Source organism: Leucoraja erinacea, chromosome 26 (assembly GCF_028641065.1).
Source record: "Leucoraja erinacea ecotype New England chromosome 26, Leri_hhj_1, whole genome shotgun sequence".
In the NCBI taxonomy this organism is placed as follows: domain Eukaryota; kingdom Metazoa; phylum Chordata; class Chondrichthyes; order Rajiformes; family Rajidae; genus Leucoraja; species Leucoraja erinaceus.
In genome coordinates, this window is record NC_073402.1 from 18803444 (window position 1) to 18830699 (window position 27256).

Here is a 27256-nt window from a genome sequence, read left to right on the forward strand (position 1 = left end):
ATTGTTCTTTAATCCCAGAAAAATGGGATAAATATCTGCTCCTTCTCTTCTAATAGGAAGAAAAAGTTGAGGTTTTTTCTTTCAGTTTGGTGTAGTTTATTGTCACATGAACTGAGGTACAGTGAAAAGCTTTGTTGTTGTGTGCTGTCCAGTCAGCAGAAAAATTATACATGATTACAATCTAGCCGTCCACAGTGTATTATTACAAGATAACGGAATTGCATTTAGTGAAAGATAAAACCAGTATAGTCCAATTAAAGATAGTCCAAGGGTCCCCAACGAGATAGATGGTAGGTCAGAACTGCTCTCTAGTTCGTGATGGAATGGTTCAGTTGCCTGATAACTGGGAACTGTCCCTGAATCTGGAGGTTTGCGTTTTCACACTTGTGTACCTCTTGCTTGATAGGAGAGGGTGTGAAGAGGGAGTGATCGAGGTGTGACTCTCCTTGATTATGCTGGTGGCCTTGCCGACACAGCGTGAATAGTAGATGGAGTCAATGGAAGTGAGGTTGGTTTGCAGAAATCTGTACTTTTTCATGTCACAAGCTGCTATATTAAAAATAAAATAGCGAAAATCTAAAACACAACACATCAGCGTTCTTTAAAAAGACACAGCAAGTGGGCCTTACCTATTAGTGATAGCGCTGTGTACACAGAGTGAGATTAACGAGTTGTTTTAATCTGCAATGATTTAATGATGTGCTCATCATTCGAAGCAGGGTTAAATTCATTTTGATGCATCTTTTTTGCTAACAAGCAGCAGGTATAGCTGATGACATCTTTCAGCCCATTAATTGCATTAATAACCACCTTTTTACTATTTCCATTAGCGTATTTTGTCATAATTCCATCACCGTAGGAATAATAATTTTCTTCAGCCTGGTGCACAGATAAAGTAATCTGACATTTAGTTTAATGAGGAAAAGTGTAATTGATACAAATTGCTCATTTCAGTCTAATGCAATGCAGATCAAATTTTACAATGGATGTCACTTAAAATTGTTTTTGCTTGTAATGAAGCAGGAAAATTTATCTTTCACATAATCTTGCTAAGCACAAACTACTCAGTAACTGTATACAAGGTTTCCCTCTAGTGTTGAAATCCACTGATGTTTACATTCCAACTTCACTTAAGGGAACACTTAACATTTTGTTTAGCCTCTTGTCATAACAACAGCTGGTATAACTAAAGTGAACAGTGGCATATGCCAACCTGCAAATGCAAGCTATTAAAATATTTTTGGGAGCAACTTTCAGCAAACATTAGTCTTCACAAATATGCAACTTTAGGCATTGGTCATGAAGAAAGATAATAAAGTCTCTTTTGCTGTAGACATCTGTCTCCCTATTTATTTTTACCATGCCCACCAACAACTTACTCTGAAGATTAATGCCACTGAAACAAATGAAACCAGTCCATCCAATGTCATCTTTTGTTTTAATTTAATGCAAACTTTAATTTAACACATAAGATCTTTAGCTGGAGAGTCTAATCTTCCCATTGCTTTCCTTTCAATTATGCCAATAAGGCATCGTGATCTTTAATTTTAGAGATATAGTTTTAGATACAACGTGAAAATAGACCTTCGGTTGACCGAGGCCATGCCACCCAGCGGTCCCCATTCATTAGCACTATTCTAAACACACTAGGGACAATTTACAATTTTACCAATCCATTTAGCCAACAAACCTGCAAATCTTTGGATTGTGGGAGGAAACCAGAGCACCCGGGGAAAACCCACGCAGGCCATGGGGAGAATGAACAAACTCCATACAGACACCACCCATAGTTAGGATCAAATCCGTCACTCTAGCATAAGGCAGCGACTCTACTGCTGCGCCACTGTGCCGCTCCATCTATTCTATTCAAAGTAATCTGCCCCAGTTCTCAAACTAGTCCTGGGAACCAAAGATGCTCAAACTTGTAACGATGTCAGCTACTACTCAAGATTAAAACAATGGAGCCAACAAGTTATTTATCTGGGACTAGAAAAATTAAAAGATCTTCTGATAGGCACAGGCTGATTTTTCCTTCCTCCACCCCACCAGAAGTACACATATCTTAGTTTCTCGAATGATATTAAAATAATCAACAAAGAAAAAAACATCTATGGGATCCCATTAATGGCTAGCTTCCAGAAATCTTTCAATAATGTAGTTCTGGTCAGTTTTAGTAGTAAAAAGTATCTCCCAAAAGTCAATCATTCTTTACCTTTCCACTATCTTATTTTGGAGCAGGTCATGGTATTTTCAGCATTATGTTATTTTTCTAGGGCAGTTGAACAATATTCTCTACAAAGATCACCTTGTCTATAACAAAAACTTAACTGGAAGCAATCTATTCTATAGCATTAACGAGTAGCATAATCAAATGTGATATATGCACAATTTCCATCCCTGCTAATGATGCAGACTTGAACACATTGGGCATCATTTCAAAGTCTGCAGATGGAAATTAATAAATAGGGAGGACAGCAACAGATAGTTGAGTAGTACACTGTCTAAGAGTGTACATATACAAGTCTTTTAAGATGGCAGTAAAATTAGGAAGATGTTAAAGCTCAACTTTCTAAATTTTACATTAAGGAAAAAAAGGAAGAATTAGCATACATGTAAAATTATTTTTTTTTTTATTCTGACTGGAGAAATGCATTCACTTCTGAATCGCATACTTTATGAAGAACGGCCAGACTGTGAATCGGGTGCAAATTAACTTTGTGTTCAACATTGTGAAGTGTTTTATTTTTCTCTTGATCACTGGACCAAAAAAAAAGTAGCAACATGAGTAAACTACTGTTTTATGCAGCCAGTTATGCCTGCAACACCTGAAAACATTGTGGAAGTGGACACACTTTAAAACTACAATGGATAAATACTTGAAAGGAAATTAATTTAGAAAGAGAAGGATAGGATAGGAAATTGTGACTAATAGAGTAACTCATTATGTTGTACTACCAAGTAATCTAAATGGTTTGCATGGACAGTCTCCAATAATTCTAATTCACAAATAAGATGTTTCAATTTGGTCAGAGGAGATACTGTATGCTTCTTAGACAGCAACAAGCTAAATGCATAGAGTAGCATATCTGGGAACATTGGTAACTTATTTACAGAGTGTGTTAATGAGCAGTGGCATACACTCCTGTAAATTCATATAGATCCTTGATTAGCCCACACTTGTGAGGATTGAACACAGGTAGTCTATACACCGCTACAAATATCAAAGTGTTGGGAGTATGAAGATTTACAAGATTTCAAAAATTCAGATGAGGCAAATGCTAAGCATGCGGACGTCTGTTCTCTGGAAGAGATGAGATTTGGCAAAGGTTTATGAATTAACTCAGTTTGATTCTCAAATTGACATCAAACCGAGGGAACTGGGTCTCTGCTCATCCGTGCAACTGGATGTCCAACGTGCTCATTGACAGACCACAACCAGTACAAATTGGCAGGACAAATCTCCTCGATAACCATCAGCTCAGCACAGCACCTCAGGGCTGTGTGCTTAGTCCCCTGATCTGGTCTCTCTACACCCATCACTGTCGCTGGATACAATTCCAATGCCATTCACCGACAACAACACAATTGCTGGACCACCATGGATGAATAATGGGTAATGTCGGAGTACAGGAGGGAGATCTGAAATCTGATTGAATGGTGCCAGAGCAACCCCCTTGCTCTCAATGTCATCAAGACCAAGGAGCTGATTTTTGACTTTAGAAAGGGAAGGCTGACGATTACAAACCTGTCATCTTCAACTGGTTGGAGGTGGAGTGTCAATAACTATATAGTTCCTGGGTGTGCATATCTCTGAAGATCTGTCCTGGGCCAAGTACACCAATGCTTCTATTTCCTTAGAAGATTGTGGAGATTCGGTATGTGGATGAATTCACTCATAATTGTCTACAGATGTACTGAAGCGAGCATATTGACCTTTTGCCTCATGGGCTCGTTTAGCAACTCAAACCCCCAGAAACAAAGAAAGTTACAAAAGTGGTGGACACTGCCCGGTCCATCATGGTCACTGACCTCCTTACCACAGAAGGAATCTATAGGAATATTAAAAAATTATTTCTAAGTTTATATGATGCACTCACACTACAATACATTGTGGTATGTGTAGGGACTATAGGGAAATAATAACTCATTATTTTTATAATGAATGCATCAAATGTACAACTCAGTGAATAGGAAATTGCCACAGATTTATAAAAAAGGTATTTATTTCTCAGATAAAACAATCTAGCAAGAGCATTTATAATCATATACAAGCAGAACACACCTAATTTACAAAACAAACTGAATACCAAGTGAAGCTATATTATAATTACAATAATTAATTCTCTAAATATCGAAATATACTTCTAGTTTGGGGGGTCGTTTTTGGTGTCTTCTCAGTGCGTGGTCGCTTTGCTAATGAAGTGATCGGGGTAGCAGCAGTCTTTCGTTTAGTCTGCAAAATAAAGTGGATTCTTTATTTCTGTTGGAAATATTCTTTTTACACCATTACCAAAGCTATACACAAAAAAACAATAATCTATGAATGGGCACAAGACAATAACAGCATTTTCTCTCCATATCCACAGCCAACCAAATGCAATCATATTTTAATTGTTGCAAAAAACGATGGAAGCCCCTTCTTGGAGTTAATATTCATCTATGGAAGCATATTATTTTTAGGAAAATACAGCTCAATTAGACGACTCAACTTTCTAAACTAAAGAATACATGTGCTCTGTTTGGAAATTAAGTCCCTGGTATAATTCAGCAAATCTGGATTATATGCACTCTGAAATCACTCTCTCCTTCAGCTAAATGCCCAACACTAATAGCAATATTCCCGATACTGTCTTACCAAGATTCTGCAGAATTTGATGTAGTATTTGATTTTTGAATTCAACATCATCCACCCCACATTAAGGGTCAACATGTTTCTTTCAGAATGTTTATACCAACAATTTTATGTGCTTGTCTGGCTGGGACAGAACCTTTGGAATTCTCTGGGCTCAAAGAGTTATGAGAGGCTAAATAACTGAGGACAGAGATTGCAAGGATTTGTAGATATAAAAGGATCGATGGATCTGGGCCAACTCAGGTAAGTGGCACCAAGGTTAAAGATTACCTTATTGAATGGCAAAGCAGACATGAGGTGCCAAATGGCTACTTCTGTGACAGCCTGGAATATTTCATCCAGATATGGCCACTTTTCCACTGTCAAGTATGCAACACCTTCTAATTCTGTCTCTTGTGCTTATCTCATCCAGTATTTTAAACTCAGTTGCCTGAACTATATCAGCATCACGTTATTTTGTCAAAATGCTCAGAAAATATTAAGAACTTTACCTACAAAATGAGTCTCCATACATATAATCCTTGTAGTACCCAAAGGGACATATCCTTTTGAACTTACTAGCATGCTCATTTGGTGCTCACAACACATCTTTACAATTTCTTGTCAATATTTTTTATAATTGCTCTTTGCTTTCCTAATTTCACTCCTATATTTCCTCGACACTTACAGAATGACAGTGTTTGACATTAGCTTCCCTTCACTGACTTATCTTGCTCTCTGTGATATTGTCATCGGGCAAGCTAAGGATTTGGTAATCTCACCTTCTCCCTGTGCAGTGGTGTACTCGCCATGAATCCACTGAAACCCTTGTTAAATGGCTCCCACTGCTTTGTCATGGTAGCTTCTTCCAGACCATTTTTGCTCAACAATTTATATCAAGTAAAATTAATCTTGCCATAATTTGCTCCCGTTTTGTAATTATGTAAATTGATTTTGATCACCATCAACAAAATGTCCCCCTCTGATGTTTCTTTGGAATGCCCACCTTTTCCCAAGACTAAATTCAGAAATACCCACGCCCTATGTTTGGAAAATCTCCTGAGTGCGAGACATAGTTGCACCTTTCCAATACCATCACTCTTTTTCAGTCTTACCTGTGGTTTTGATTCCAGTTTCTTCATGTCATTCTTTTGTGGAGATAGTGTGTGGAAGACAAAATTCCGGGAGCTGGCACGAGGAGCATTTAGATTCAAGTCTGATATTGCTGCCAGCTTCTGTAGTACCTCTCGAGGTTGGTTCAGCAGGGATCCATTCTTCCTCTATGCCACAATAAAACACAATAACTTTACATTCTCTAGCCTTTATCAGACATTTCATTCTCAAGAGATGGACCAAAACATGAAATGCAAATGTTTCTACATAACTGTTATCTAAGAGATCTAACAAGCAATAGGTCCTGGAATTATTGTTTGACATGACTTTAGTTAGATTATTTAACTCACCTACATATGCAACATACTATTAAGACTTCACTAAAAACACAGACACCATTTCAAAGGATTTATTTTACAGGATTTCACAAGAGCTAAACAATTTATCTAAAATCTTCCAATTTATACTCATTTTTCCACACCCAACAGCAGTGGACCTGCCTTGTCACAGCCACAAACCAGGAAATATTTGTCCCTTTTCTAAAGGCAAGTATCTCTCCAACTAAAATGCTGGGTATACTTCTTGGTATACTTGCTTTCAGTTGCAGTCAAAATCAGACTTCTTCACAATACACCATACTAGTGATCTCACACCATAAAATAAAAAATACTTGGCACTATGTGTTCAATTTAATTACCTTCTTAATACATTAGATCTAAAATGTATTAGCTACAATCATTTAGCCAATGAAGGAAAAGTTCATTACAGCCACATTTTCAATATTGCTCAATGATGATGAGAAAATAAAAGCAATTGAAATCAAATAAACACACTCTACTCAATTTATGACATATTATCGGTTTAGGAGCACAGAATCAATATTCCAAAATATTCATACATCTAAAAAAAGTTTCATTTTTACTCACAATGACATTATTGTAAAGAAGTAACATCTTTTAAAAATAGATCAACACATGTAAAAAATAACACTGATCTGTGTGCTTCCTTCACCTCTCATTTCTGGAAATTGAGAGTCAAAACATGTTTGACAAGGTTGATTACATACCCAAAAAATAGATTTGTGAGGCTCGACTCCTATTGATTCCTGCGTTTTTGTTTCTGGAACCACTTCTGCAGAACTACCTGCAAACCGGATGTGACAAATATTAATTTGGCTTCTCTTAAGAATGTAATCTCATACACAAGGCAATTTCGAGCTGAAAATAAATCTACATTTTATGACATAATAGAGTTTTATATTCACATGTACAAGTTTTAGCAGTTTCCTCACACACATTTTTGATGAAAACTTTAAATGTCATTGTTACAACTGCAATATTTAAGAGCAGAACTAAAATTGGTTTCATTTATTGCGTGGTATTGACTTTCTACAGTTCATTTGTGATTTTTCAATGTTTATACACAGGATGTGAATATTGATTTGAACAGATGGACCTACTTTTATGTAAAGTTTTGATGGTAATTTTCTTTGCAAGTTTCATGAATTGGCTTCCTTCACCAACGTCTTCCTCACTGTCTGCATCCTGGGACTGAAGGGGGGAGCAGAAAAAAATATTTTTGCTGTCAGTAAACAAAATAAGTAGCGAGCCAACAAATACCTTAAACTTCAGAAAATCCTTTTCTTCCTTCATCGCTATCTTACATGCAATAAATTGTCTACTACCTCTAAAGGCAAAATAAAAATCCTATAATATTTGAACTAAAATCTCATGCAGTATGATGTGAAGTTTATTCATCTCTATAGTTCACACCTTCACATACATTATCAGAAAAACGGACTAGCTTATTTTTTGACTAAGTGGAAGAGTGCCAGTTTTTATGTACTTCGGCTGGCGACAGCAGCATTGACTATTACCAATGACTATTCTTGGACCAGTTTGCTGGACAGGGTTTTGCAACGTCTCTGGACAGAAATCTCCAGCATGGACAACCATCAGGCTATAGCTATCCCTGTTGAACACTGCAACCTCCAAAATTCTCCAAACTATATAGACTTGGGAGCATTATTTTTGTTTTGCCACTATTATTGTTTGTTATATATATTGAACTTTTCTTGTTGTTTATAATGGTGTTTTCAGGGTACAAGGTTTACATATCTGTTTCTGCAAGTAAGAATTTCATTGCTCGGTTTAGGGACATACAACAATAAAACACGACTCTCTTGACGTAAACTTGTATAGTCTTTTCGTTGAGTGGATAGCACGCAAACAAAAGCTTTATATTGTACCTCGATACATCTAACAATAATAAACTAAACTAAGAGCACCCTTGAGCCAGCAGAAGCAGATCATCTATTCTTGTGATACTTCTGCAAATCTGATACATTTACAAGACAAAAGCAAATTTGCATGTTTTTGCCCCCTCCTTCCCCAACAAATATCCATGTATGCTATGTAGCAGGTCTGGCCAATTAACCAGAATTGATTCAAATATTTATATTACACAATAATGTTAACTTAATAAAATATAGTTGCTTCAGGGATGCAACGTAAAAAAAGAATCACTTACATAACTAATACATCAAATAAAAAAAATAAAGAACTTGTATGCAGAAAAAGCACCTTCTCACGAAGCCACTGTTCGCGTTCAAACCGATCCTTCCGCCATTTTACTTCTGCCTCATCTACTTCCTCATTTGTTTCATCTTCAGAATCGTCATGTGACTGGTCAATGGGCGAGAAATCATCTGAAGCAATACATTTACAAATATTCAAAGTGGAGTTTAGATACGATCAACATTTTCTGTTCAATGATTTGCAGCTGAGCCAGACATGCATGCTGAACAGCTGTACAATACATCTGCATGCAACAACAGTTGAGATCAACAATGGATCGATAAGGAAGAAATTAAAACTAAAAGTGTTTCAAACTATATCCTGTCAAAGTCAACCAAAATCAACTTGACTTAGACAAAAGAAAATAGCATTGGATTAATGAATCAGCTCTACTGGCATACACTATTACTAGCACACAAATAAGATATATTAACATAAAATTTAAATTGTTTTTATATAGTCACTATGATTCAGTTTCCTTTTCCCCCAGAGCATTTCGTTAAGGTAATCAGAGACTAATACACAAGAAATACTAACTCCTGCTGAAATGGAAAAACGCCAAATCCAAATGGCACTCCAAAAAATACTTTGAAACTCACCAATATTTTTCCAACGGAATCTTCGTGCCCGCCCTGGTCCATCGTTGTGCAAGTCTCCATCGGCCAAGTATTGTTCCTGATAAAGACGCAGCTGTCGTTTATCGTCATCCATCAAAACCTTCCTGCAAAACGTTGGTATGCGGTTGTGGAGGAAGGAAAATAGTGATCAGATGGTAGGAGACAAAAAAATCTGTCCTATCCACATCGTACAATCTTGCTTCAATACATAGTCTTTAGCTCTAAATGTCTATATCCACCTGACTGTTGACTCAAGGACATCAAGAGACTGCAGAGAACAGTGGACTTTGCCACAACACTCCTGCCATCTAACATCAACATAAGGTAGCGACATCTATCATCAAGGTTCCCCACCATGCAGGCCTTACACTCTTCTCACCATCACCAATGAACAGGAGGTACAGAAGCCTGAAGCCGTACACCATCAGGTTCTGGAACAGGAACTTTCCAACAACGATCAGGTTCTTGAACCAACCTGCACAACGATAATCCCATCTCAAAAACGAACAATATGGCCAACATCTTGCACCACCATGTAGTGATATCATTTGTTCAAATCGATTTTTGAACTAATATATTTTTTGTTTGTCGTTTTATCTATTCTATTTTAAAGTCTTGCGGAATTTACGGATAATGTTATCCCTCAGTTTCCTATACCCCAGGGAAAACAAACCCAGTTTATTTAATCTGTCCCCAGATGCAAGTCCTCCAATTCAGGTAATATCCTGATGAGTCTCATCTGGGCTCTCTCTGTCTCATTTTTCTGTACTCGTTCGCACCTAGCAAACAGCTAACAATGGCTTGTTTCCTTTATCATCGTTAATTTTTCGCATATCTTTCATTCATTTGTTTCATATCTCTCTACATCACCGTCTATATCTCTCATTTGCTTTTCACCTGACTCAGTCTGAAGAAGGGTCTCGACCTGAAATGTCACCTATTCCTTTCCCCGAGATGCTGTCTGACCCGCTGAGTTACTCCAGGTTTTTGTTTCTTTCCTCACACTCCTATAATGTGGAAATGAGAACTGAGCATGATACTCCAAATGTGGTCGAACTAGTGCTTCGTAAAGTTGTAACACAACGTCTCTAGAATGAAACGGCTAGGCTTGTATACTCTGGAATTTAGAAGGATGAGAGGGATCTTATTGAAACATAAGATTATTAAGGGTTTGGACACACTAGAGGCAGGAAACATGTTCCTGATGTTGGGGGAGTCCAGGACCAGGGGCCACAGTTTAAGAATAAGGGGTCAGCCATTTAGAACGGAGATGAGGAAACACTTTTTCACACAAAGTTGTGAGTCTGTGGAATTCTCTGCCTCCGAGGGCAGTGGAGACTGGTTCTCTGGATGCTTGCAAGAGAGAGCTAGACAGAGCTCTTAAAGATAGCAGAGTCAAGGGATATGGGAAGAAGGCAGGAAAGATACAAGATACATTTAATTGTCATTTGGACCCCTTGAGGTCCAAACGAAATGCCGTTTCTACAGCCATACATTACAAACAAATAGACCCAAGACACAACATAATTTACATAAACATCCATCACATTGCTGTGATGGAAGGCCAAATAAACTTATCTCTCCACTGCACTTTCCCCCCCCCCCACGATGTCAGAGTCAAAGTCAAAGCCCCCGGCTGGCGATGGCGATTGTCCCGCGGCCATTAAATGGGTACTGATTGTGGATGATCAGCCATGATCACATTATATGGCGGTGTTGGCTCGAAGGGCCAAATGGCCCACTCCTGCACCTATTGTCCATTGTCCACTTTAGTATTTTAGCCCTGATCTAAGAAGGTAAGCATGCCATATGCCCTCTGATCATCTTCAAGAAGCTGCATATTTGTGTGCAATAAGAGAGTACCAATAGTTATTTAACAGCAACACAGCATAATTCCACTCAGCAGCTAATGTTTTTATTTAATTGTTCATATCTTTCTACATCAATGTCTATATCTCACATTTGCTCCCCCCCCCCACCCCGACTCAGTTGGCTTGACTTGAAATTAAATTCATTTAAATTCTTGGATTAAGCAAGCAGATGTTACTCTCCCAGAAGTTGTCTTTTTTTTTTTGTTGAAAATTGGATTAAAAATAACTTTTTATCCAATTAAAATGTAGCTCCCAAGTAATATTAGATAAGAAGGCACCAGGATTTTAAAATGAGATTGAGTGAAACATTTTCATTATTTCAACCAAATCCTTTTTGCACATTCCAGGTAAAATTAATAATTTTACTTGTTCAGCAAAAACTCACATGTGAATTTTGTTCACTTGTTCCTGCAGTTCCTCATCCGAGGGCAGATCTTCATCAATTTCATCTTCTTCGTACTCATCAGATTCTGCATCGTATTCCTCATCACTTGCCCCGCCGTCTCCAGAGAGTTCAGCCTCTTCTTCTACAAAGTCTCCAAGTTTCCTGTCAAATAATTTCAGTATTAGTGTAGTAGCTAATAGTCTACTGCAGATTGTTATACGACCACCAGGCAACATAAAAAAAACAACATTCCACCTTTATCAGAAATAATAAAATAATGTCAGTAGATGGAACAATGATTAGGAAGAATGCAGCGGACCACGGTTGACAGCCAACCCCCCCCCCATCCCAAAGTTTAATCAAGTAGTATATTTTAGAAATAGAGAGAAGGTGTATAAAAGGTATGGTTATGATTTTGCAGGAAGGGGTAGAAAAGAACCATGGCTATACTAACAATTTATTTTTCCGTTGAATTTTCTGAGCCAACTGCTCCTCTTCGTCTTCCTCACTATCTTTATCTTCTTCACCGCTATCGTCTTCTTCACCGCCTTCGTCTTCTTCCCCACCTTCGGCTTCTTCACCACCTTCGTCTTCACTTTTATCATCCTAAGTAGAGAAATAATAATTCAACAATATCATTCCTTTGCTACATGGCACACATGACATCTCTCTAAATTATCAAACTTTTGATAAGTAGAACTTATTAAATATTTACACACAGAATCATTGCTTCAAATTTCATACAATCTCTCACCTCGCTCTCAAAAACTTCATCATCTGTTTGCAACTGAAACTGGTCGTCTTCGTTTTCATCATTTTCCCTGGATGGAGGATAGAAGGTTTACGTTTATTATGTGAAGTAGTGCAGGCAATTAAAAACTTTTCACTCTAGAAACATATGTGATACTGAAGTGCAAATTATAAAATGCTCCTCATCCAGACAACATTAGGCTCCAATTAACACCATTTTGCAGATTTGAAACATTACCTGTTTGTGGGAAAAGACCCTAAGGAAATTGCAAGCACCTCAGTCATAGGATCATCCGATACTGTGGTTGTTGATTTTTGTTGCTTTACAGCTGAATTGGTGGAAGACATTGAATCTACTGCAAAGAGAAAAAAGTTACAAATAAATTCTAGTGATAGTAGCAAATTTCTGCTGTAAAGCCATTGACTCTCTGCAATACTCGTCTTCAATTTCCGGATCTAATTTTACAAATAACCTACCACTCGCCATACATAGGAATACACATAAAAATGTGTATAATGTACTTAATCAACCTAGCTGTTGAGGTATACGAAGCTCCACTTAACAACATTTTTTCCCAAGAGTAGTAAACTGAGTCAAAGTACCATAGCACGAAAACAGGTGCATCATCCCACTGTGTTCGTGCCAACCATCAAGTGCCTATTTATACTAACCCCATTTTCCAGCAATTCCGCCCTGACCTCATCTGTTGCAACACTTCAATTGATTGTTAAATAATTCTGATATCGTCCCCACCAGGTTCCCAGGCAGAGCAGTCCCAGATGACAACCATTCGCTAAATGAAAATATTCTTCCTTACATCCCCTAAATCTCCCACCCCGAGAAAATGACCGTTCTATGTGTTTTTAAATTTTCAAATTTAACACCTATCCAATTATAGACACAAAATGCTGGAGGAACTCAGCGGGACAGGAAGCATCTCTGGAGAGAAGGAATGGGTGAAATTTCGGGTTGAGTCCCTTCTTTAGCCCAAAACGTCACCCATTCCTTCTGCAGAGATGCTGCCTGTCCTGCTGAGTTCCTCCAGCATGTTGTGTCTATCTTGGATTTAAGGCAGCATCTGCACACCTATTCAATTATTTTGCAATAATCAACATATACCAATCTATAGTATGTACACATTACCTGTATAAGCATTTAGAATTTAGAATGCAAGTTAAAACTGCAAGAGCATACCTGGAGAAATAAATTTCCCAGAGCAAAGTCCAAGCAGCTCATCAATATTTTCTTTTTCTTTGTTATCCTTTAGTGTATCAAGGTTTTGAGGTTTGAACTCTCCTGAACAAAGACCCAGCAACTCGCCCATATTTGCATCCATTGCATTTTCATCCATACTATCCAAAATCAGTTGCCGCTTTAAGGGCTGCCACTTGGTGCTGCGATGACCCACATTCAGGAACCTAGTTCAAAAAATAATTTGCAAATTTTGTGTAATGTCTTAATAACTACCAGGAAGGTTTAAAACCCAACATTTCATACAATCAGTCTTAGAATAAAGGGGAGCCCATTTAAGACTGAGGTGAGAAAAAAACTTTTTCACCCAGAGAGTTGTGAATTTGTGGTATTCACTGCCACAGAGGGCAGGAGGCCAAATCACTGGATGGATTTAAGATAGTTAGATAGAGCTCTATGGGCTAGTGGAATCAAGGGATATGGGGAGAAGGCAGGCACAGGTTAATGATTGGGGACGTGGCTGTTTACTACAGCCATTTTCAACTTGAAATGGTATAAAATGATCAAATTCTCAAGAACTTAAAACATTGTTGTTTCAGTAGCTTTTATTTACAACTCCACATCTTGATAGTTTCAAACTATACAGTTGTATGCAAAATTCTAGACTCTAAGCAAAAATAGTGTTATTAATAACAAAAACTTATTTTCCTGACTCTGATCCTTTTAATGAATATAGCAACTTACCCATCTGCATCAAGTAGCTGACTTTGTGTTTCATCTTCAAGGGAGAACCTGAATTGAGATTCACCGGTTGAGTTTTTGGGTTCTGGAGATGCATTGTACAAGTCTTGCGAATCTTCCACTGGCATAGAAGGCTCAGATAGCTTCCCAGAACTCTGATGGCATTAAAATGCATTGTTATATATTTTGTTGATTACACAGTATTTTCACTCTTATGGTGTATTCCTTTTACCCCACCCAAAAATTCACAGCTTTAGAGTCATGGAGTTTGGAAACAAGACGTTTCGGCCCAACAATGTCCCAGCTACATTAGTACCACTTGCCTGCGCTTGGTCCATATCCCTCTAAACCTGTCCTATCCATGTACCTGTCTATTTCTTAAACGATCGGATAGTCCCAATCTCAACTACCTCCACTGGCAGCTTGTTCCATACACCCACCACCCTTTGTGTGAAAATGTTACCCGTCGGATTCCTATTAAATCTTTTCCCCTTCACCTTGAACGTATGTCCTCTGGTCCTCGATCCCTCTACTCTGGGCAAGATACTCTGTGCATCCACCTGATCTATTCCTCTCATGATTTTGTACACCTCTATAAGATTCCCCCTCATCCTCCAGCACTACATGGAATAGAGACCCAGCCAACGCAACCTCTCCCGATAGCTCACACCCTCAAGTCCTGGCAACATCCTCATAAATCTTTTCTGAACCCTTTCAAGCTTGACAATATCTTTCCTATAACATGGTGCCTAGAACTGAACACAATATTCTAAATGCAGTCTCATCAACGTCTTATACAACTGCAACTTGACCTCCCAACTTCTATACTCAATACCCTGACTAATGAAGGCCAAAGTGCTAAAAGCCTTTTTGACCACTTTATCTACCTGCGACTCGACCTTCAAGGAACCATGCACCTATACTCCTAGGTCCCTCTCCTCTACAACACTATCCAGAGCCTACCATTTACTGTGTTGGTCCTGCTCTTGTTTGATGTCCCAAAATGCAACACCTCAAACTTCTCTGTATTAAAATCCATCAACCATTCCTCTGCCCACCTGACCAATCGATCCAGATCCAGCTGCAATCTTTCACAACCATATTCATTGTCTGCAAAACCACTCACTTTTGTATCATCTGCAAACTTGCTAATCTTGGCATGTATGTTCTTATCCAAATCATTGAAGCAGATGACAAACAGTAACAGGCCCAGCACCAAACCCTGAGGCACACCACTAATCACAGGTCTCCAGTCCGAGAAGCAACCTTCCACCACCACTGCCCTCTGCTTCCTTTCTTTTTACTCAATAGACATTTCAATTTTCCGTGCCTGCTCATTAAGGTTAATCTTGGGGTGGGAGATTGCAACCTTCATGTGGTCCGCCCTGTTTCGACAAATGCAATCAAATGCGGTGTGCACAATCAAATAAGATCAAATAGAACAAGTTGTCCTACAACTTTAGGCTGTGCACACCATACGCAAGAAGAAGAAGGAGAAGAAGGAAGGTTAACCTTGATATACTGCCAGACATACAGAATCATTGCTAAATATTTGTAAAAAGCACAACTTTTAGTGGCAGCTTTTTAGTTAGTGTTCCCAAACAGAACCTGCTTTGCCTCAGGGCATTGAGACCAAATGTTTTGAGAAATGTAATGTATAACTTGGTGATAAGACACAAAAAGCTAGAGTAACTCAGCAGGACAGCAGCATCTCTGGAGAGAAGGAATGGGTGTCGTTTCGGGTCGAGACCCTTCTTCAGATTGTTTAATGATCAGGGAAACAAGAGATATAGACGATCATGTGGAGAGATAAAGAACAATGAATAAAAGGTATGCAAAAAAGTAATGATGATACAGGCCATTGTTAGCTGTTTGTAGGGTGAAAACGAGAAGCTTGTGTGACTTGGGTGAAGGAGGGATAGAGAGGGAATGCCGGAGCTACCTGAAGTGAGAGAACTCAATATTCATACCACTGGGTTGTAAGCTGCCCAAGTGAAATATGAGATGCTGTTCCTCCAATTTGCATTTAGTCTCACTCTGCTAATGGAGGAAACCCAGGACAGATAGGTCCTGTTAACTTGTTGACTTTTGCAATAGCTAGTATTGTAGAGCGACAAGGATTTATGCTAGTCCTCAATCCAGGAGATCAATAAATGTAAAAACAAATCTGCCACATCAGAATTTAGCATTGCATGCTTACCTTAGATGCTGAACTAATGAAGCTTGTTTTGAACTGACTATTTGGATTAAAGAGGTTAGGTGACGGTGATCGGAATCCTCCGTGCAAAGCAATTCCTAATCTGCCAGGATGTTTATTAATTGGTTGATATGAAGGAATCATTGATCCAATTAGCTCAAAGCTGCTGTTATGGCTATTGTCCTTTGTTGTGGATGCCTGGGAGATGGAGTCATCTTCATCTGAAACATTGATGCATATATTGTCAAACAATTTTATTCAAACAATGGTTATCAATACCTTGTGCCACTTTAAATATCTGCCATATTCAGCAGTCTGCCTTCGAGGAAGCTTCAAGTTACCCATGCCAAGTTTCAAAAGGCTACAAACAAAAACATTTTCACCAAAGCACATTAAGGAGGTATGTATCTTTGAAATACTTACATTAAAAAAGTAAGTACTGGTTTGCAAAATTATCAAGTCCAGATAAATCAGTTGGGCAATTAAGATATTAGGACTGACTCGGTATTTGTACAAGGAAGGAAAAGATATTCATGAGGAAAAATAAATTACAATTCTGAAAACTGTATAAAAGTAAAAGAAGGAAGGATCAGAAGTTGCTGGGTGAGGTTCTCTTCGAACACCAATCTAGGTATCAAACATGGCTGCAACCTGTAGAATTGTAACAAGGCACTTCCCAGTCAATAGAAATAATGATAATAACATAATCAAATTTAATTCTGCTAGATCAGTCAGAGCCAAAGGTCCGGCTTTCTTTATATATTGCTTTTTTGATTGATCAAGTGGAAGGCATGAAATAAGGGCAAGACATGAGAATAGAATTGTTTCTGCTTCCAGATATTGAAATAATATCTTTAAATAATTCTTGCCTGTATTGCTCTTTAGTAGTAGTGAGACACGAGAGGAAAATTCTTTACTAAGTTTACTGCTTCCTTTAGGTGGGGTTTGTTGAAGTTGCAGCCTCAATTTGTTGCCTGAAGCCGGCTCACTGAAAAAAACAATAAAAAAGTCTCAAATTGATACAATTATAGGTTATTGTTACACATATCATTTACTAATGCTATTCCAAAAACAGCATGTAGAAAATTCTTCAACAGTGAATTGATTAAAAATTCCATTCCACAGGTTTGGTGCTGCAGCACCATCATACACAACAAGCACAGTAACGGTTGAATTCTTATTTTGAATATCACAAATGTGACATTAAATTTTAAGATGTTTGCAAAGATCAGTACTTCATGCACATCCTACCATAATCGTATCATACAGATAATATTTTCCTCCCACAAATATAAGGAGCAAAATTAAGCACCTGTCCCAAATGTATTTGCATCTCAACCTGAACCAATAATTTTCACAAGAAAGCAAAAATGGAGAAAGAGTACTTTCAACAAGTTCAAATCAAATTAAGTTCCATTTTCAAATGTTAGACAATACAGGGAGGTAAGAAGGAAAAAATAAATTAAATTACATTAGACTTTTTTTGAATTGATTTCCAGCCAAATCTAGGGTCCATCATCAGATGAGAATGAACACTATTTTAATAGTTCATATCAAAGGATCCGTACTAAGCAAATTATGGAACAAATATCTAGAAATTACCTTGTTTTAGAAGAAGAATCTGTACCAAAATTAAAGGACTGTAAAAAATCTGACTTGACAGGTTTTGGAGTAGATTCCTTCTGGGTTTCTGGGTCTAGAAATGAAATCAAGTATTCACATAAAATTAGCAGTCTACAATCAATCTGCTGCCTGAAGAGACATTCGAGATTAGCAAATTAAAGCACCTTTTAAAAATGCACACTATTAATTTATCCATTTATCAGAATATAAAATTGCAAGTTGAAAGTGAACATAGGGAATATGCATTACTGCATGTAGATTCACAAGATAAACTGATTCTTTCTTGGACTTGACATATGTTCCTGAGAGACTGACTTTAGCTGGCTGTTCACAAGCTTTAAAAGCGGGCAGGTAAAAAAAGTTGCCGTATAAAATCTCGGCAACAAATCTTGTTTTAATCACATTTTGATAATGTCTTACTTTGAGTATTTCCTAGTCAAAACATCAAATGTTGCACATAGACTAATTAAATATCTGTTTCACTAACATTTAGATCAGGGGTCGGCAACCTTGTTCTGCACAGGGGCCAGGACGCATGTCTGTGAGCGGATGACAGGCCACATCTATCAGGTGTACACATGCATCCCGCCCCCATCCCGGATGGCAGGCAACAAATCACGTGTTCACATAGATCCCGCCCCTTCAAGGACGCACTGGCCCCTAGTTACGGGCGCTCACGAACATGGCGAGTCTACGGACCATTGCCTTGGCTCTGTCCTGAAGGCTGTGGCTCAAATACCCATACTCACTCGTACCCGGCTTATTGACAACCCTGATGCCGACATTGAAGCCCAGACATAGGTGCGTGGCCATGCCGGTGGCTTTGCGCAGGATGCGGTACAGTCAGAGCTCGGTGCTCGGCCGCACTCGGCAGCTCCGCCATTGCAGCCTCCTTGCGTCACCATGCCTGGGCGCCTCGGCCTCAAGAGGTACCGGAGATGACGGAGGTCTGCGGGGCGGATGATTACAGGGGGAAAAAAATACAACTGCGGGCCGGATGATTTCGGGTTACGGGCCAGACCCGGCCCGAGGAACGTAGGTTGCCAACCCCTGATTTAGATGTTCCATTGTTTTAAGCTACATCATGCGGAAAGCTGAAAAAAGATACAAAAAGTATTTAATATTTTAAACAACGAAAACATAGCAGAAATGAACTCCGTAAGGACTACTTGTATTCAACATATGGCTGTAAATCTGAACAGAGTTTTGGTGTATTTAAAGGAACCTGGCAAATCAAAACCACTATAAAATGTTGATTCATATAACCTATTAATAAAAATGTACAGCCTTTTTCGCTAGAGCCATTAAAATATAATAGTACTGCACTCACTTCTCCCCAATAGTTCAGTGCCAAATAATATTAGTTTTGTTTAGAGATGCATATTAACACTATCCGACACACACTAGGAGCAATTTACATTTATACCAAGCCAATTCACCTACAAACCTGTACAACTTGAATGTGGGAGGAAACCAAAGATCATGCAGTCAAAGGGAGAACGTACAAACTCCGTAGACAGCAACCGTACTTGGTTCTTGGTTTCTTGGTCCTCCAAAATATTCCAAATGGAATTTAAACTGGACATGGTGAAGGGAGGGTTTGGTATCGAACCCGGGTCTCTGACGCTAAAAGGCAGCAACCTTGCCACTGTGCCACCGTTCTGCCAGTGCCATGTCATGTTACAACATGAAACCATAGAGAAATCAGGAAAATCTCACATTGAATTTGGATACATTTTTTTCTCTAAAGATAAAGATTCTTAAATATATAACAAGTTATGCACCACATGTTGATCATATTCAGAAGATATAGAAAGACTGATCCAACTGGCAAAGTGCCTTTTAATTGGATAACACCTACTATGAGCAGTATCAGTAGATTGAGTATCATCATCTGCTTCTCCTGCTGGCTCTCCTCCATCACCAAGAAGGAATTCTACAGTCTGAAACAAATATAATCATACCAATAATGTGAGAAAATATACTTGATGAATACAAAAATCTTTCTGATAACCAATTAATATGTTCCTTCCACAAATTACTTTTAATCATTGTTCCCTATTTTTAAAATTTCAGTTAAGAAAACTGGCCCTCCTTGTTCTCTTTGTACAGATCTCTCCCTTTTATACATCACATTTAAATCTCTTCCCTTCCAAAGAATTCAATTCCAAATTCTCCTCATAACCAGAGCTTACATCCCTGGCAAGGTTTTTATAAATCTGTGCTGTAACTTTTTTTGTGTGTTGATCAGAAATATACACCATATTACATCTCTTCCCCAACTAGTTATATATAGTTCCAGTGTGACCTTTCACATATTTACTACGCCAGGACAAAAAAGACCAAGACATTTCTTAACTTTCTATCTTCATGAATCTGTCAATTTGATTTCTCGATTCATTTACTCTGTACAGTATCCCATAATTTATTATGGCTCGATTTCCTATCCACGAAAGCAAACGTCAGCAGAACAAATTCTATTTGTCACTTACTTATGCACACCACTAATCTTTCTGCAGCCTAAAGTTTTCTTCCCCATCAATTTAATTACCAATTTTTATAACAGGACAAAATTTATTTAATTTGACTATTGCAATCTGGACTAAATCTTTGATATGTAGAAATGGAATCCTAATTTTGCACATTTTTTTTTTTTTTTTTTTTTTAAATGGTAAGTAAATTCACTCTTTCATCATAGATGTATTTTGATGCCTCGATTCCCGATTCAGTTAATTCAGATTCGCATTTTTTGGTGAATTAGCAGGACAAAACGTGAAAGAAACATATAGAATGAATGTGAATCTCGCTGCCACCCTCCTCCCTCCCTCGTCTGCACCCTGCTGATACAGATCAGCAGAATGGTCAACATTGGAATGAAAAACTGAACAATGGTGCCTGTAATGTGTAAAAAACAAATTTGTTCAATTGTAATAAATTGGGGAATACTTTGCACATTAAGAACAATGTCTCCCTGTACTATTTCGCTTTCCTTTCATTATTATCAAGCTTTAAAAAAAACACATTGAATGTACCTCAGACTCGTCTTCTTCAGACTCAGTCAGCTCTTCTTCCTCATCCTCTTCATCTTCAAAACCCTGCTCGTTATCAAGTTTGTAGAGTGCTTGCCGTTTCTGGCGCTCTTCTAGCCTCCGCAATTTCATTGCTTCCTGGAGTTTGGCTTTCAAAGCTTGTAGCTTCTCCCCTGCATAATGCAACAAAAATGTAATGATGCAGGATTACTTAACTATTATAATTTAATAAAAATACATAACTCAAACATATCCTATTGCCATTTCTGTAAAATTAGTTTCTTGGCAAAATACTTGTCAAAGCTTTTAATTCAATGCCCTTGAATCAGAAACTAGATCTGGCGAAATTGCAGGACATTTAAGAATATTTTGCTTGTATTCAGGAATAAATCCACCTAGAAAAAAAATCAACCAGGCCAACATACTGGTATTTTCTTCGCTCCATAGATGCTGCTGCACCCGCTGAGTTTCTCCAGCAATTTTGTGTACCTACTGTTATTGCAAGATGGGTGCAAGGTCGTTTCATGCAAAATGTAACTAACCTCGAACAAATATTGTCAGCGTCTTGAGGTTAATAAATATTGTTATTGTCCTTTATTATTTATTCTGGTTCGTTGGCTTTCAATTTTCCTAACTACCTCATAACATGTAGCTAGGAAATCTTTATTTTTTAGGTTTGGCAAGGCGATTAGTAGTTTAGAGAAATGGTTGAAAACAAACAGAGTTGAATTTTAGTTTAAAAAAATGCGATCAACATTATAAGAATAAAACCACAATAACAATCAAGCAAACACGAAATGTGGTGAATGTGAGCACATTGTATACAAATGCCACAATTAATCACAAGTATTGCCAATATAGTCACAGAAACCCATTAATTTTAAATGTAGTAGTGAACATCTGTGCTGATTTTATGGCCAGAGGAGGAATTAATTATGGCTCAGGGTCTACATTATTTTCCAAGATGAAAAGTAATGCTCAGACTGATCAGCAGTCCTCTGTATTATTACTTGCCTGGTTTTGTTGGCACAAAATCCTCCACTTCTTTTTTGCCCACGGTCACGGTTACGGAATCTGTTTTGAGCTCCTCCTTCCCCTCAGCAGTGATTGCTTTTCGAATAATGTTAAGTTCAACACGCCGTTCTTGATTCTGCTTAGCAGACTTGACACCATGTTTAAGGAAACGCTCCTTTAATGCTTGAAGCTCTGAATACAAAAACAAATTTATCCAAATACTGGTCAATGAATGAGTGAAGAATAGAAAGAATGCTCTTTTGAATTCATTTTCGTTCAATTAAAATTTGCTTCGTTAATTTAAAAGCAAAAGTATCATGCAAAAACATCATGCATTGAAAAGATACAACGTTTTATTGAAATTTAACGCATTTAGCAAGAAGTATGTTCAAGCCAAAGACTTAAGGTCAATAGCATAAAGAGATGGAGCATATTTTGGTGTAAAGTGCATTGCCTATGGGATTGTTGAACCATTCAATAATTGGAAATTAGATAACTAATCCATATTAGTTCTGGGGTACAGCAAGGGGGTGATTAATTTGAACATAACATGAATCTTTCAGGTTATGATGGCTCAAGTACTCTCCTGCTATTGCTGTATCATTCTCTAACATTCACTAATTCTGTTATCATTCTATATAAATCACTGTGATCATAGCATTGGCAGTTGAATAAATACACTGAACAAATTCAGGTTCAAATTCTAGACAATGCTGGCTAATAATTCACAAATTCTAACTTCTTAAATAATAAACCACTCTTATACATCAACCAAATATAATTTGGCACCTCGGCTTCACCCATTTCTGAAGTTAGATGATGCCTAAAAAACGACTAGAGCTACATTACCTAAAGAACCTTCCTTCCACACGTCAATGTTTTTTCACAATTAAGCCCATCAGAAATTCATCTCAGGAAACTCAGAAGTATCAATTTGTGCCCTACCATCATTTAGACGCTCCAACTAGATGGGGAATTATGATACCTTAATTTCAACAACGCAAAGTTAGATTCTCAGAATGTGCCCCTCAAGAAAAATTAGTGTAAGATTAAAATCTCATGATTGTTTACTACGTGCAACATATGAGAAATATAACCTTTGTTTACTTTGGGCTCCTCCAGGTTAACAAATGCACCTTCATCGGCACAAAGGTGAGGTTTCAATGTTAGATCCACTCCCAGCACCCGTAATTTATCCAATTTGGATTTTCTGTGCTTGTTCATTGAAGCTGCTGCCAATTGCTGCCGCTCTTCTTCTGTAACAGTTGAGACATCACCCGGAAGCTTCACAGTGGCATCAGGTTGCATTTTATCTACAGGAGGATCCCCAGGCATAATTGCAAGTTTTTCATTTGATCCAGTTTCCTCAGATAGTTTCAAAGAGAAAGAGTGATGGTCAGATTCTGTGCTATGCACAAGAGTTACTAATTCTTTTCCTCCATCCTCTATGTCAGTGGAGAGACTCAACTGGTCCGCTATTTCTGTTTGTCCCTCATTTTTTTCAATGTGGGTTTCAGTCACAGGCCAGTTAAGGCAAGTATTTTCTTTATTATCTGAATTGTTTAAAGGCGATTCTTCTATTTCTGGAGTTGTTGTAGAAATGGAAATTGTATTATTTGGCACCATTTGATCAATTAGCCTATCATCTTGAGGGATGCCGGCTAACATTTCAATCGCTGTTGTGGAATCAGAGGTGTCCTGCTGTAAGCAAGGTTGATACTTCGATGATCTGAAAGAAGATTATGCATTGTTTAGTCGCAACATAAAAATTCTAAATCCAAGTAAAAATAAGAGCAGTGGAACCAAAATGTTGAGATATTATTCAACATGTTAACTATACAAATAATTTCAACTATGTTGAGCATACCTGCAGCAGGCAGATCCATTTCAAAAGCCTACATCGCTAACAATGTAGCCCACTTTCAATATTTGAATAATGTGCTGGTTTATATCACAAGTTGAAACATCTGGATTCAAAATCAAATTACCACGATTAATTTTGGAAATGTGCTCACTTCCCATGTGCTGAAACTTATTTTAGCCTTTTAATAAATAAATACAAGACCAGGATATTTAGTTATATGGTTAAAATTTGATTTGCAGGGCATACAAAGACATCCAGGGACAAGAAAATTGCTACGGCATATACTTTTTCTCTGCTTCTCAAATAAGCAATTTTCCCTTTTCAGACTAATGTACATTTTCCACTTAAATCTCACTGCACCGATTATTAATTATTTCACTACAAATACAAGAGTTTAAATTAATGCTCGGAAGAAGTCCATGCAGACTGAGTAAGTGCAGTGCCTACAGTGGATGAACCCTTTGCAATTTCCCCTCTGGCAATTCAAACTAAAGGATATCTGAACCATGGCAATTGGAAGCATTGCTGTCTAAAACAGCTAATATTATATATTTATTACAGTGCAGAAGGCGGCTATTTACTCCACTGTAACCATTGTAGTTTCCAGGAGTATATTAAATGCAATGTACAAAATAAGCTAAATTATTTTAGCCTTTTATACTAGAAAGTCATAAAATAGTAAAAGTTACACAATGAAGCAAAGCACAAGTACTTCTGAAGTTCCACCACACATATATACATACTAGTTATTGTCTCTCCAAAACAATACATGCTTACTTGAGCAATGACATGGCACTTCCTTGGCAGGCTGGACGTGGGCGTTTCTTGAAGAAATCATGAATGGTTTGTGGTTCTGGCAGGTGATAGGGCAAAGATAAATTTGCCTCTGGAAAAATAAGATCACAATATAACAAATATTTAGTTGCTGGTAACTTTGACGTCGGTACAAACGGGCTCTTAGACGGGTGTAATAACTGAGAATTCCCCCTCTTTTTCACGCCTGCTCCCCCGCTTTGAAAGGAACCTCAATGATTGAGTAGAACCGTGAAATTAGATGATGATGAGTGATTTAATTGACCATATTCTCACTCACTGCTTCTTTTGGGGTTTTAAAACAAAATAACCTATTAATTACTGCATTATACAATAACCAAGATACTAGGCTAGATATGCAAATGCCAATTTATTTAAAAACGCTGGTCATCTTATTGAATTCTCACCAGCTCCTTCCTTAGCATTGATTTCAATCTTAAAGCAGGGTACAAAAAAACTTAACACAATATTATAATTGTAGCTGGCATGGATTTTAATTTATTTAAGATGATTTCAGCATTACCATTAGACCAAGATCTGTCACATTCCTTTCCTAATAAAATAATCAAAAGCAAAATTTGAACAATTGCACCTCTAACTCTGTCTTTACTTCATTTTAAACCGGGTGGCGCCGTACGATGGCAGCCTCACCAAGTCTGTCATGTCCTTTTCTTCTTTTGTTGTTTTAGTCTGTTGTTAAATGTATGTTTTAGTGTATCTTTAGTTGTAGTTTAGAGATACAGCACAGAAACAGGCTCTTCAGCTCACCGAATCCGCGCCAAACCTGCAATCCCCACACAATAACGCTATCCTGCGTACATTAGGGACAATTTACAATTATACCAAGCCAATTAATCTACAAACTTGTACTTCTTTGGAAAGTGGGAGGAAACCGAAGATCTCAGAGAAAATCCATGCAAGTCACAGGAAGAATGTGCTAACTCGCTACACATAGCACCAGTAGTCAGGTTCAAACCCGGTTCTCTAGCACTGTAAGGCAGCAACTTTACACAAACCTAAATCTACTTCAGCAATGGAACATTGCGGACCATGTCTTGCACTATCATGTTTCTAACTGTGTTATTGCACAAACATTGCGTCTTATCCATTTCTTTACACTGAGTCTGTTACTGTGATACTGCTGCAAGCAGGGTTTTAATTGTACCTGGATCTCACCGTACTTGTGCCTATGACAGTAAACCCAACTACAGTGGCATGAATCTCCCCCACCTGTCATGATCAAGGTCCAGGGAGCTGAAGACCATTGGCTACTTCTCGCTGAAGAAGGGTTTTGTATTATGTGGTGGGTGGGGGAAACTTGTTTAAAAAATCTCTTTCCTAGACTTTTTCCGTATTGTATCCCCGTCCATACTGCGACCCAACATCATGAAGCTGGCGGTTCCTTTGTCAGGGATCAACTTCGGGAGTTGTCTCTGTACTGTACACTGCACAATGACAATAAAGTTTGAATCTGAATCTGAGCTCCAACTGCGGGAGCCTGCGGGCTTAACATCATGGAGCTCGCATTTCCTTGATTAGGGATCAACTTCGGGAGTTCCAACCGTAGGAGCTTCGACCATCCCGATCACAGGAGCTTCGATCGCCCTGACTGCGGATGTTCTACTGCCCCGACCGCGGGAGAAAACGGCGCAAGATAATACATTGTAACATATTGATGTTAATTTTTATGCATTTGTGTGTCTAGTTGCTTTTTTGGTATGACTGTATAGCAAATCAAATTCCTTGTACGTTTTTACATACTTGGCTAAGCCGAAGGGACCTGTTTCCACACTACATCTCTAAACTAAGGAAAAGCATGAAGCATTAACATCTGGACACAACAGTTTATATAACTTCACTCCAAAAAAAACATGTTTTATCTTGCTTATCATCATGTTATGCAATCCCACATAAAACACAATGGAACCGGATATTAAAGCAACAATACCAAATAGCTTGGGGATATAAAAGTGACAGTATATTCTTAAAACTCACCTCGCAACAGTCGTTGAGTTTCACTATGAATCTGGCGCATTGCCTCCTTACTCATTTTGGCTGCCTTCCTCTCTGTACGCACCTTTTAATTATAAGAATCAATAAAAGTTGATTTATCCAAGGCGAAATAATCAAATTAATAATCAGAATCAAAATGAAACAAACATTATTCTACAGGGACTGGATAACAGGTGGTCCTTTGAGATGCCTCCAATGATCCATAGTCTATCTTCATAAAGTTTATATCCATGACTCTGGATGGACTAAATTCGTCAAGACCATTTTATAATAATTGATCACATGGTAGATGTTAGCATTAATACTTGTGGCTCTTTGTCCAGGAAAGTGGCACGCATATGAAATTGAGATATCTCAATGAACAGAGCAGCAGAACTATGTTGAGGTAATGGTTGAGGCAAAGAATTACTCTAATTCAAGACCGGGAAATTTACTTGGGCTTTTGCCTCAGCTGCCCATTCTTTCTGTAAAAGGCACGCTCATATGAAGGTGCCATGCAAAATCTTTCTGGTGGACAGATGTAACAAAATGCACATGTATGTGGCAGATGATGGCCCAGAGTTAATACATATTGTCAGCTCAGTGTTAAACCGACGCTGTGCATATTTTCCCAATAATAACAATGCA

General features: G+C 38.0%; 1 protein-coding gene across 2 annotated transcripts in view; it reads right to left on the reverse strand.

The window, feature by feature from the left end:
* Positions 1-4202: 4202 nt before the first annotated feature.
* LOC129709740 (claspin) overlaps positions 4203-27256 on the reverse strand; it is a 36198-nt gene continuing 13144 nt past the window's right edge. For both annotated transcript variants that reach the window (XM_055656290.1, XM_055656291.1), the window contains exons 6-26: positions 26612-26693; positions 24581-24689; positions 23037-23668; positions 21940-22131; positions 20929-21098; positions 19758-19839; positions 17876-17969; positions 17143-17261; positions 16277-16494; positions 14080-14231; positions 13339-13562; positions 12382-12499; positions 12148-12214; positions 11848-11999; positions 11394-11555; positions 9120-9241; positions 8527-8651; positions 7400-7494; positions 7011-7083; positions 5947-6111; positions 4203-4453 (exon numbers count right to left, since the gene is read on the reverse strand). In XM_055656290.1, coding sequence (XP_055512265.1) covers positions 4337-4453; positions 5947-6111; positions 7011-7083; positions 7400-7494; positions 8527-8651; positions 9120-9241; positions 11394-11555; positions 11848-11999; positions 12148-12214; positions 12382-12499; positions 13339-13562; positions 14080-14231; positions 16277-16494; positions 17143-17261; positions 17876-17969; positions 19758-19839; positions 20929-21098; positions 21940-22131; positions 23037-23668; positions 24581-24689; positions 26612-26693 — 3270 coding nt within the window. In that variant the 3' untranslated portion in view covers positions 4203-4336. The remainder of the gene's footprint in view (positions 4454-5946; positions 6112-7010; positions 7084-7399; positions 7495-8526; positions 8652-9119; positions 9242-11393; positions 11556-11847; positions 12000-12147; positions 12215-12381; positions 12500-13338; positions 13563-14079; positions 14232-16276; positions 16495-17142; positions 17262-17875; positions 17970-19757; positions 19840-20928; positions 21099-21939; positions 22132-23036; positions 23669-24580; positions 24690-26611; positions 26694-27256) is intronic.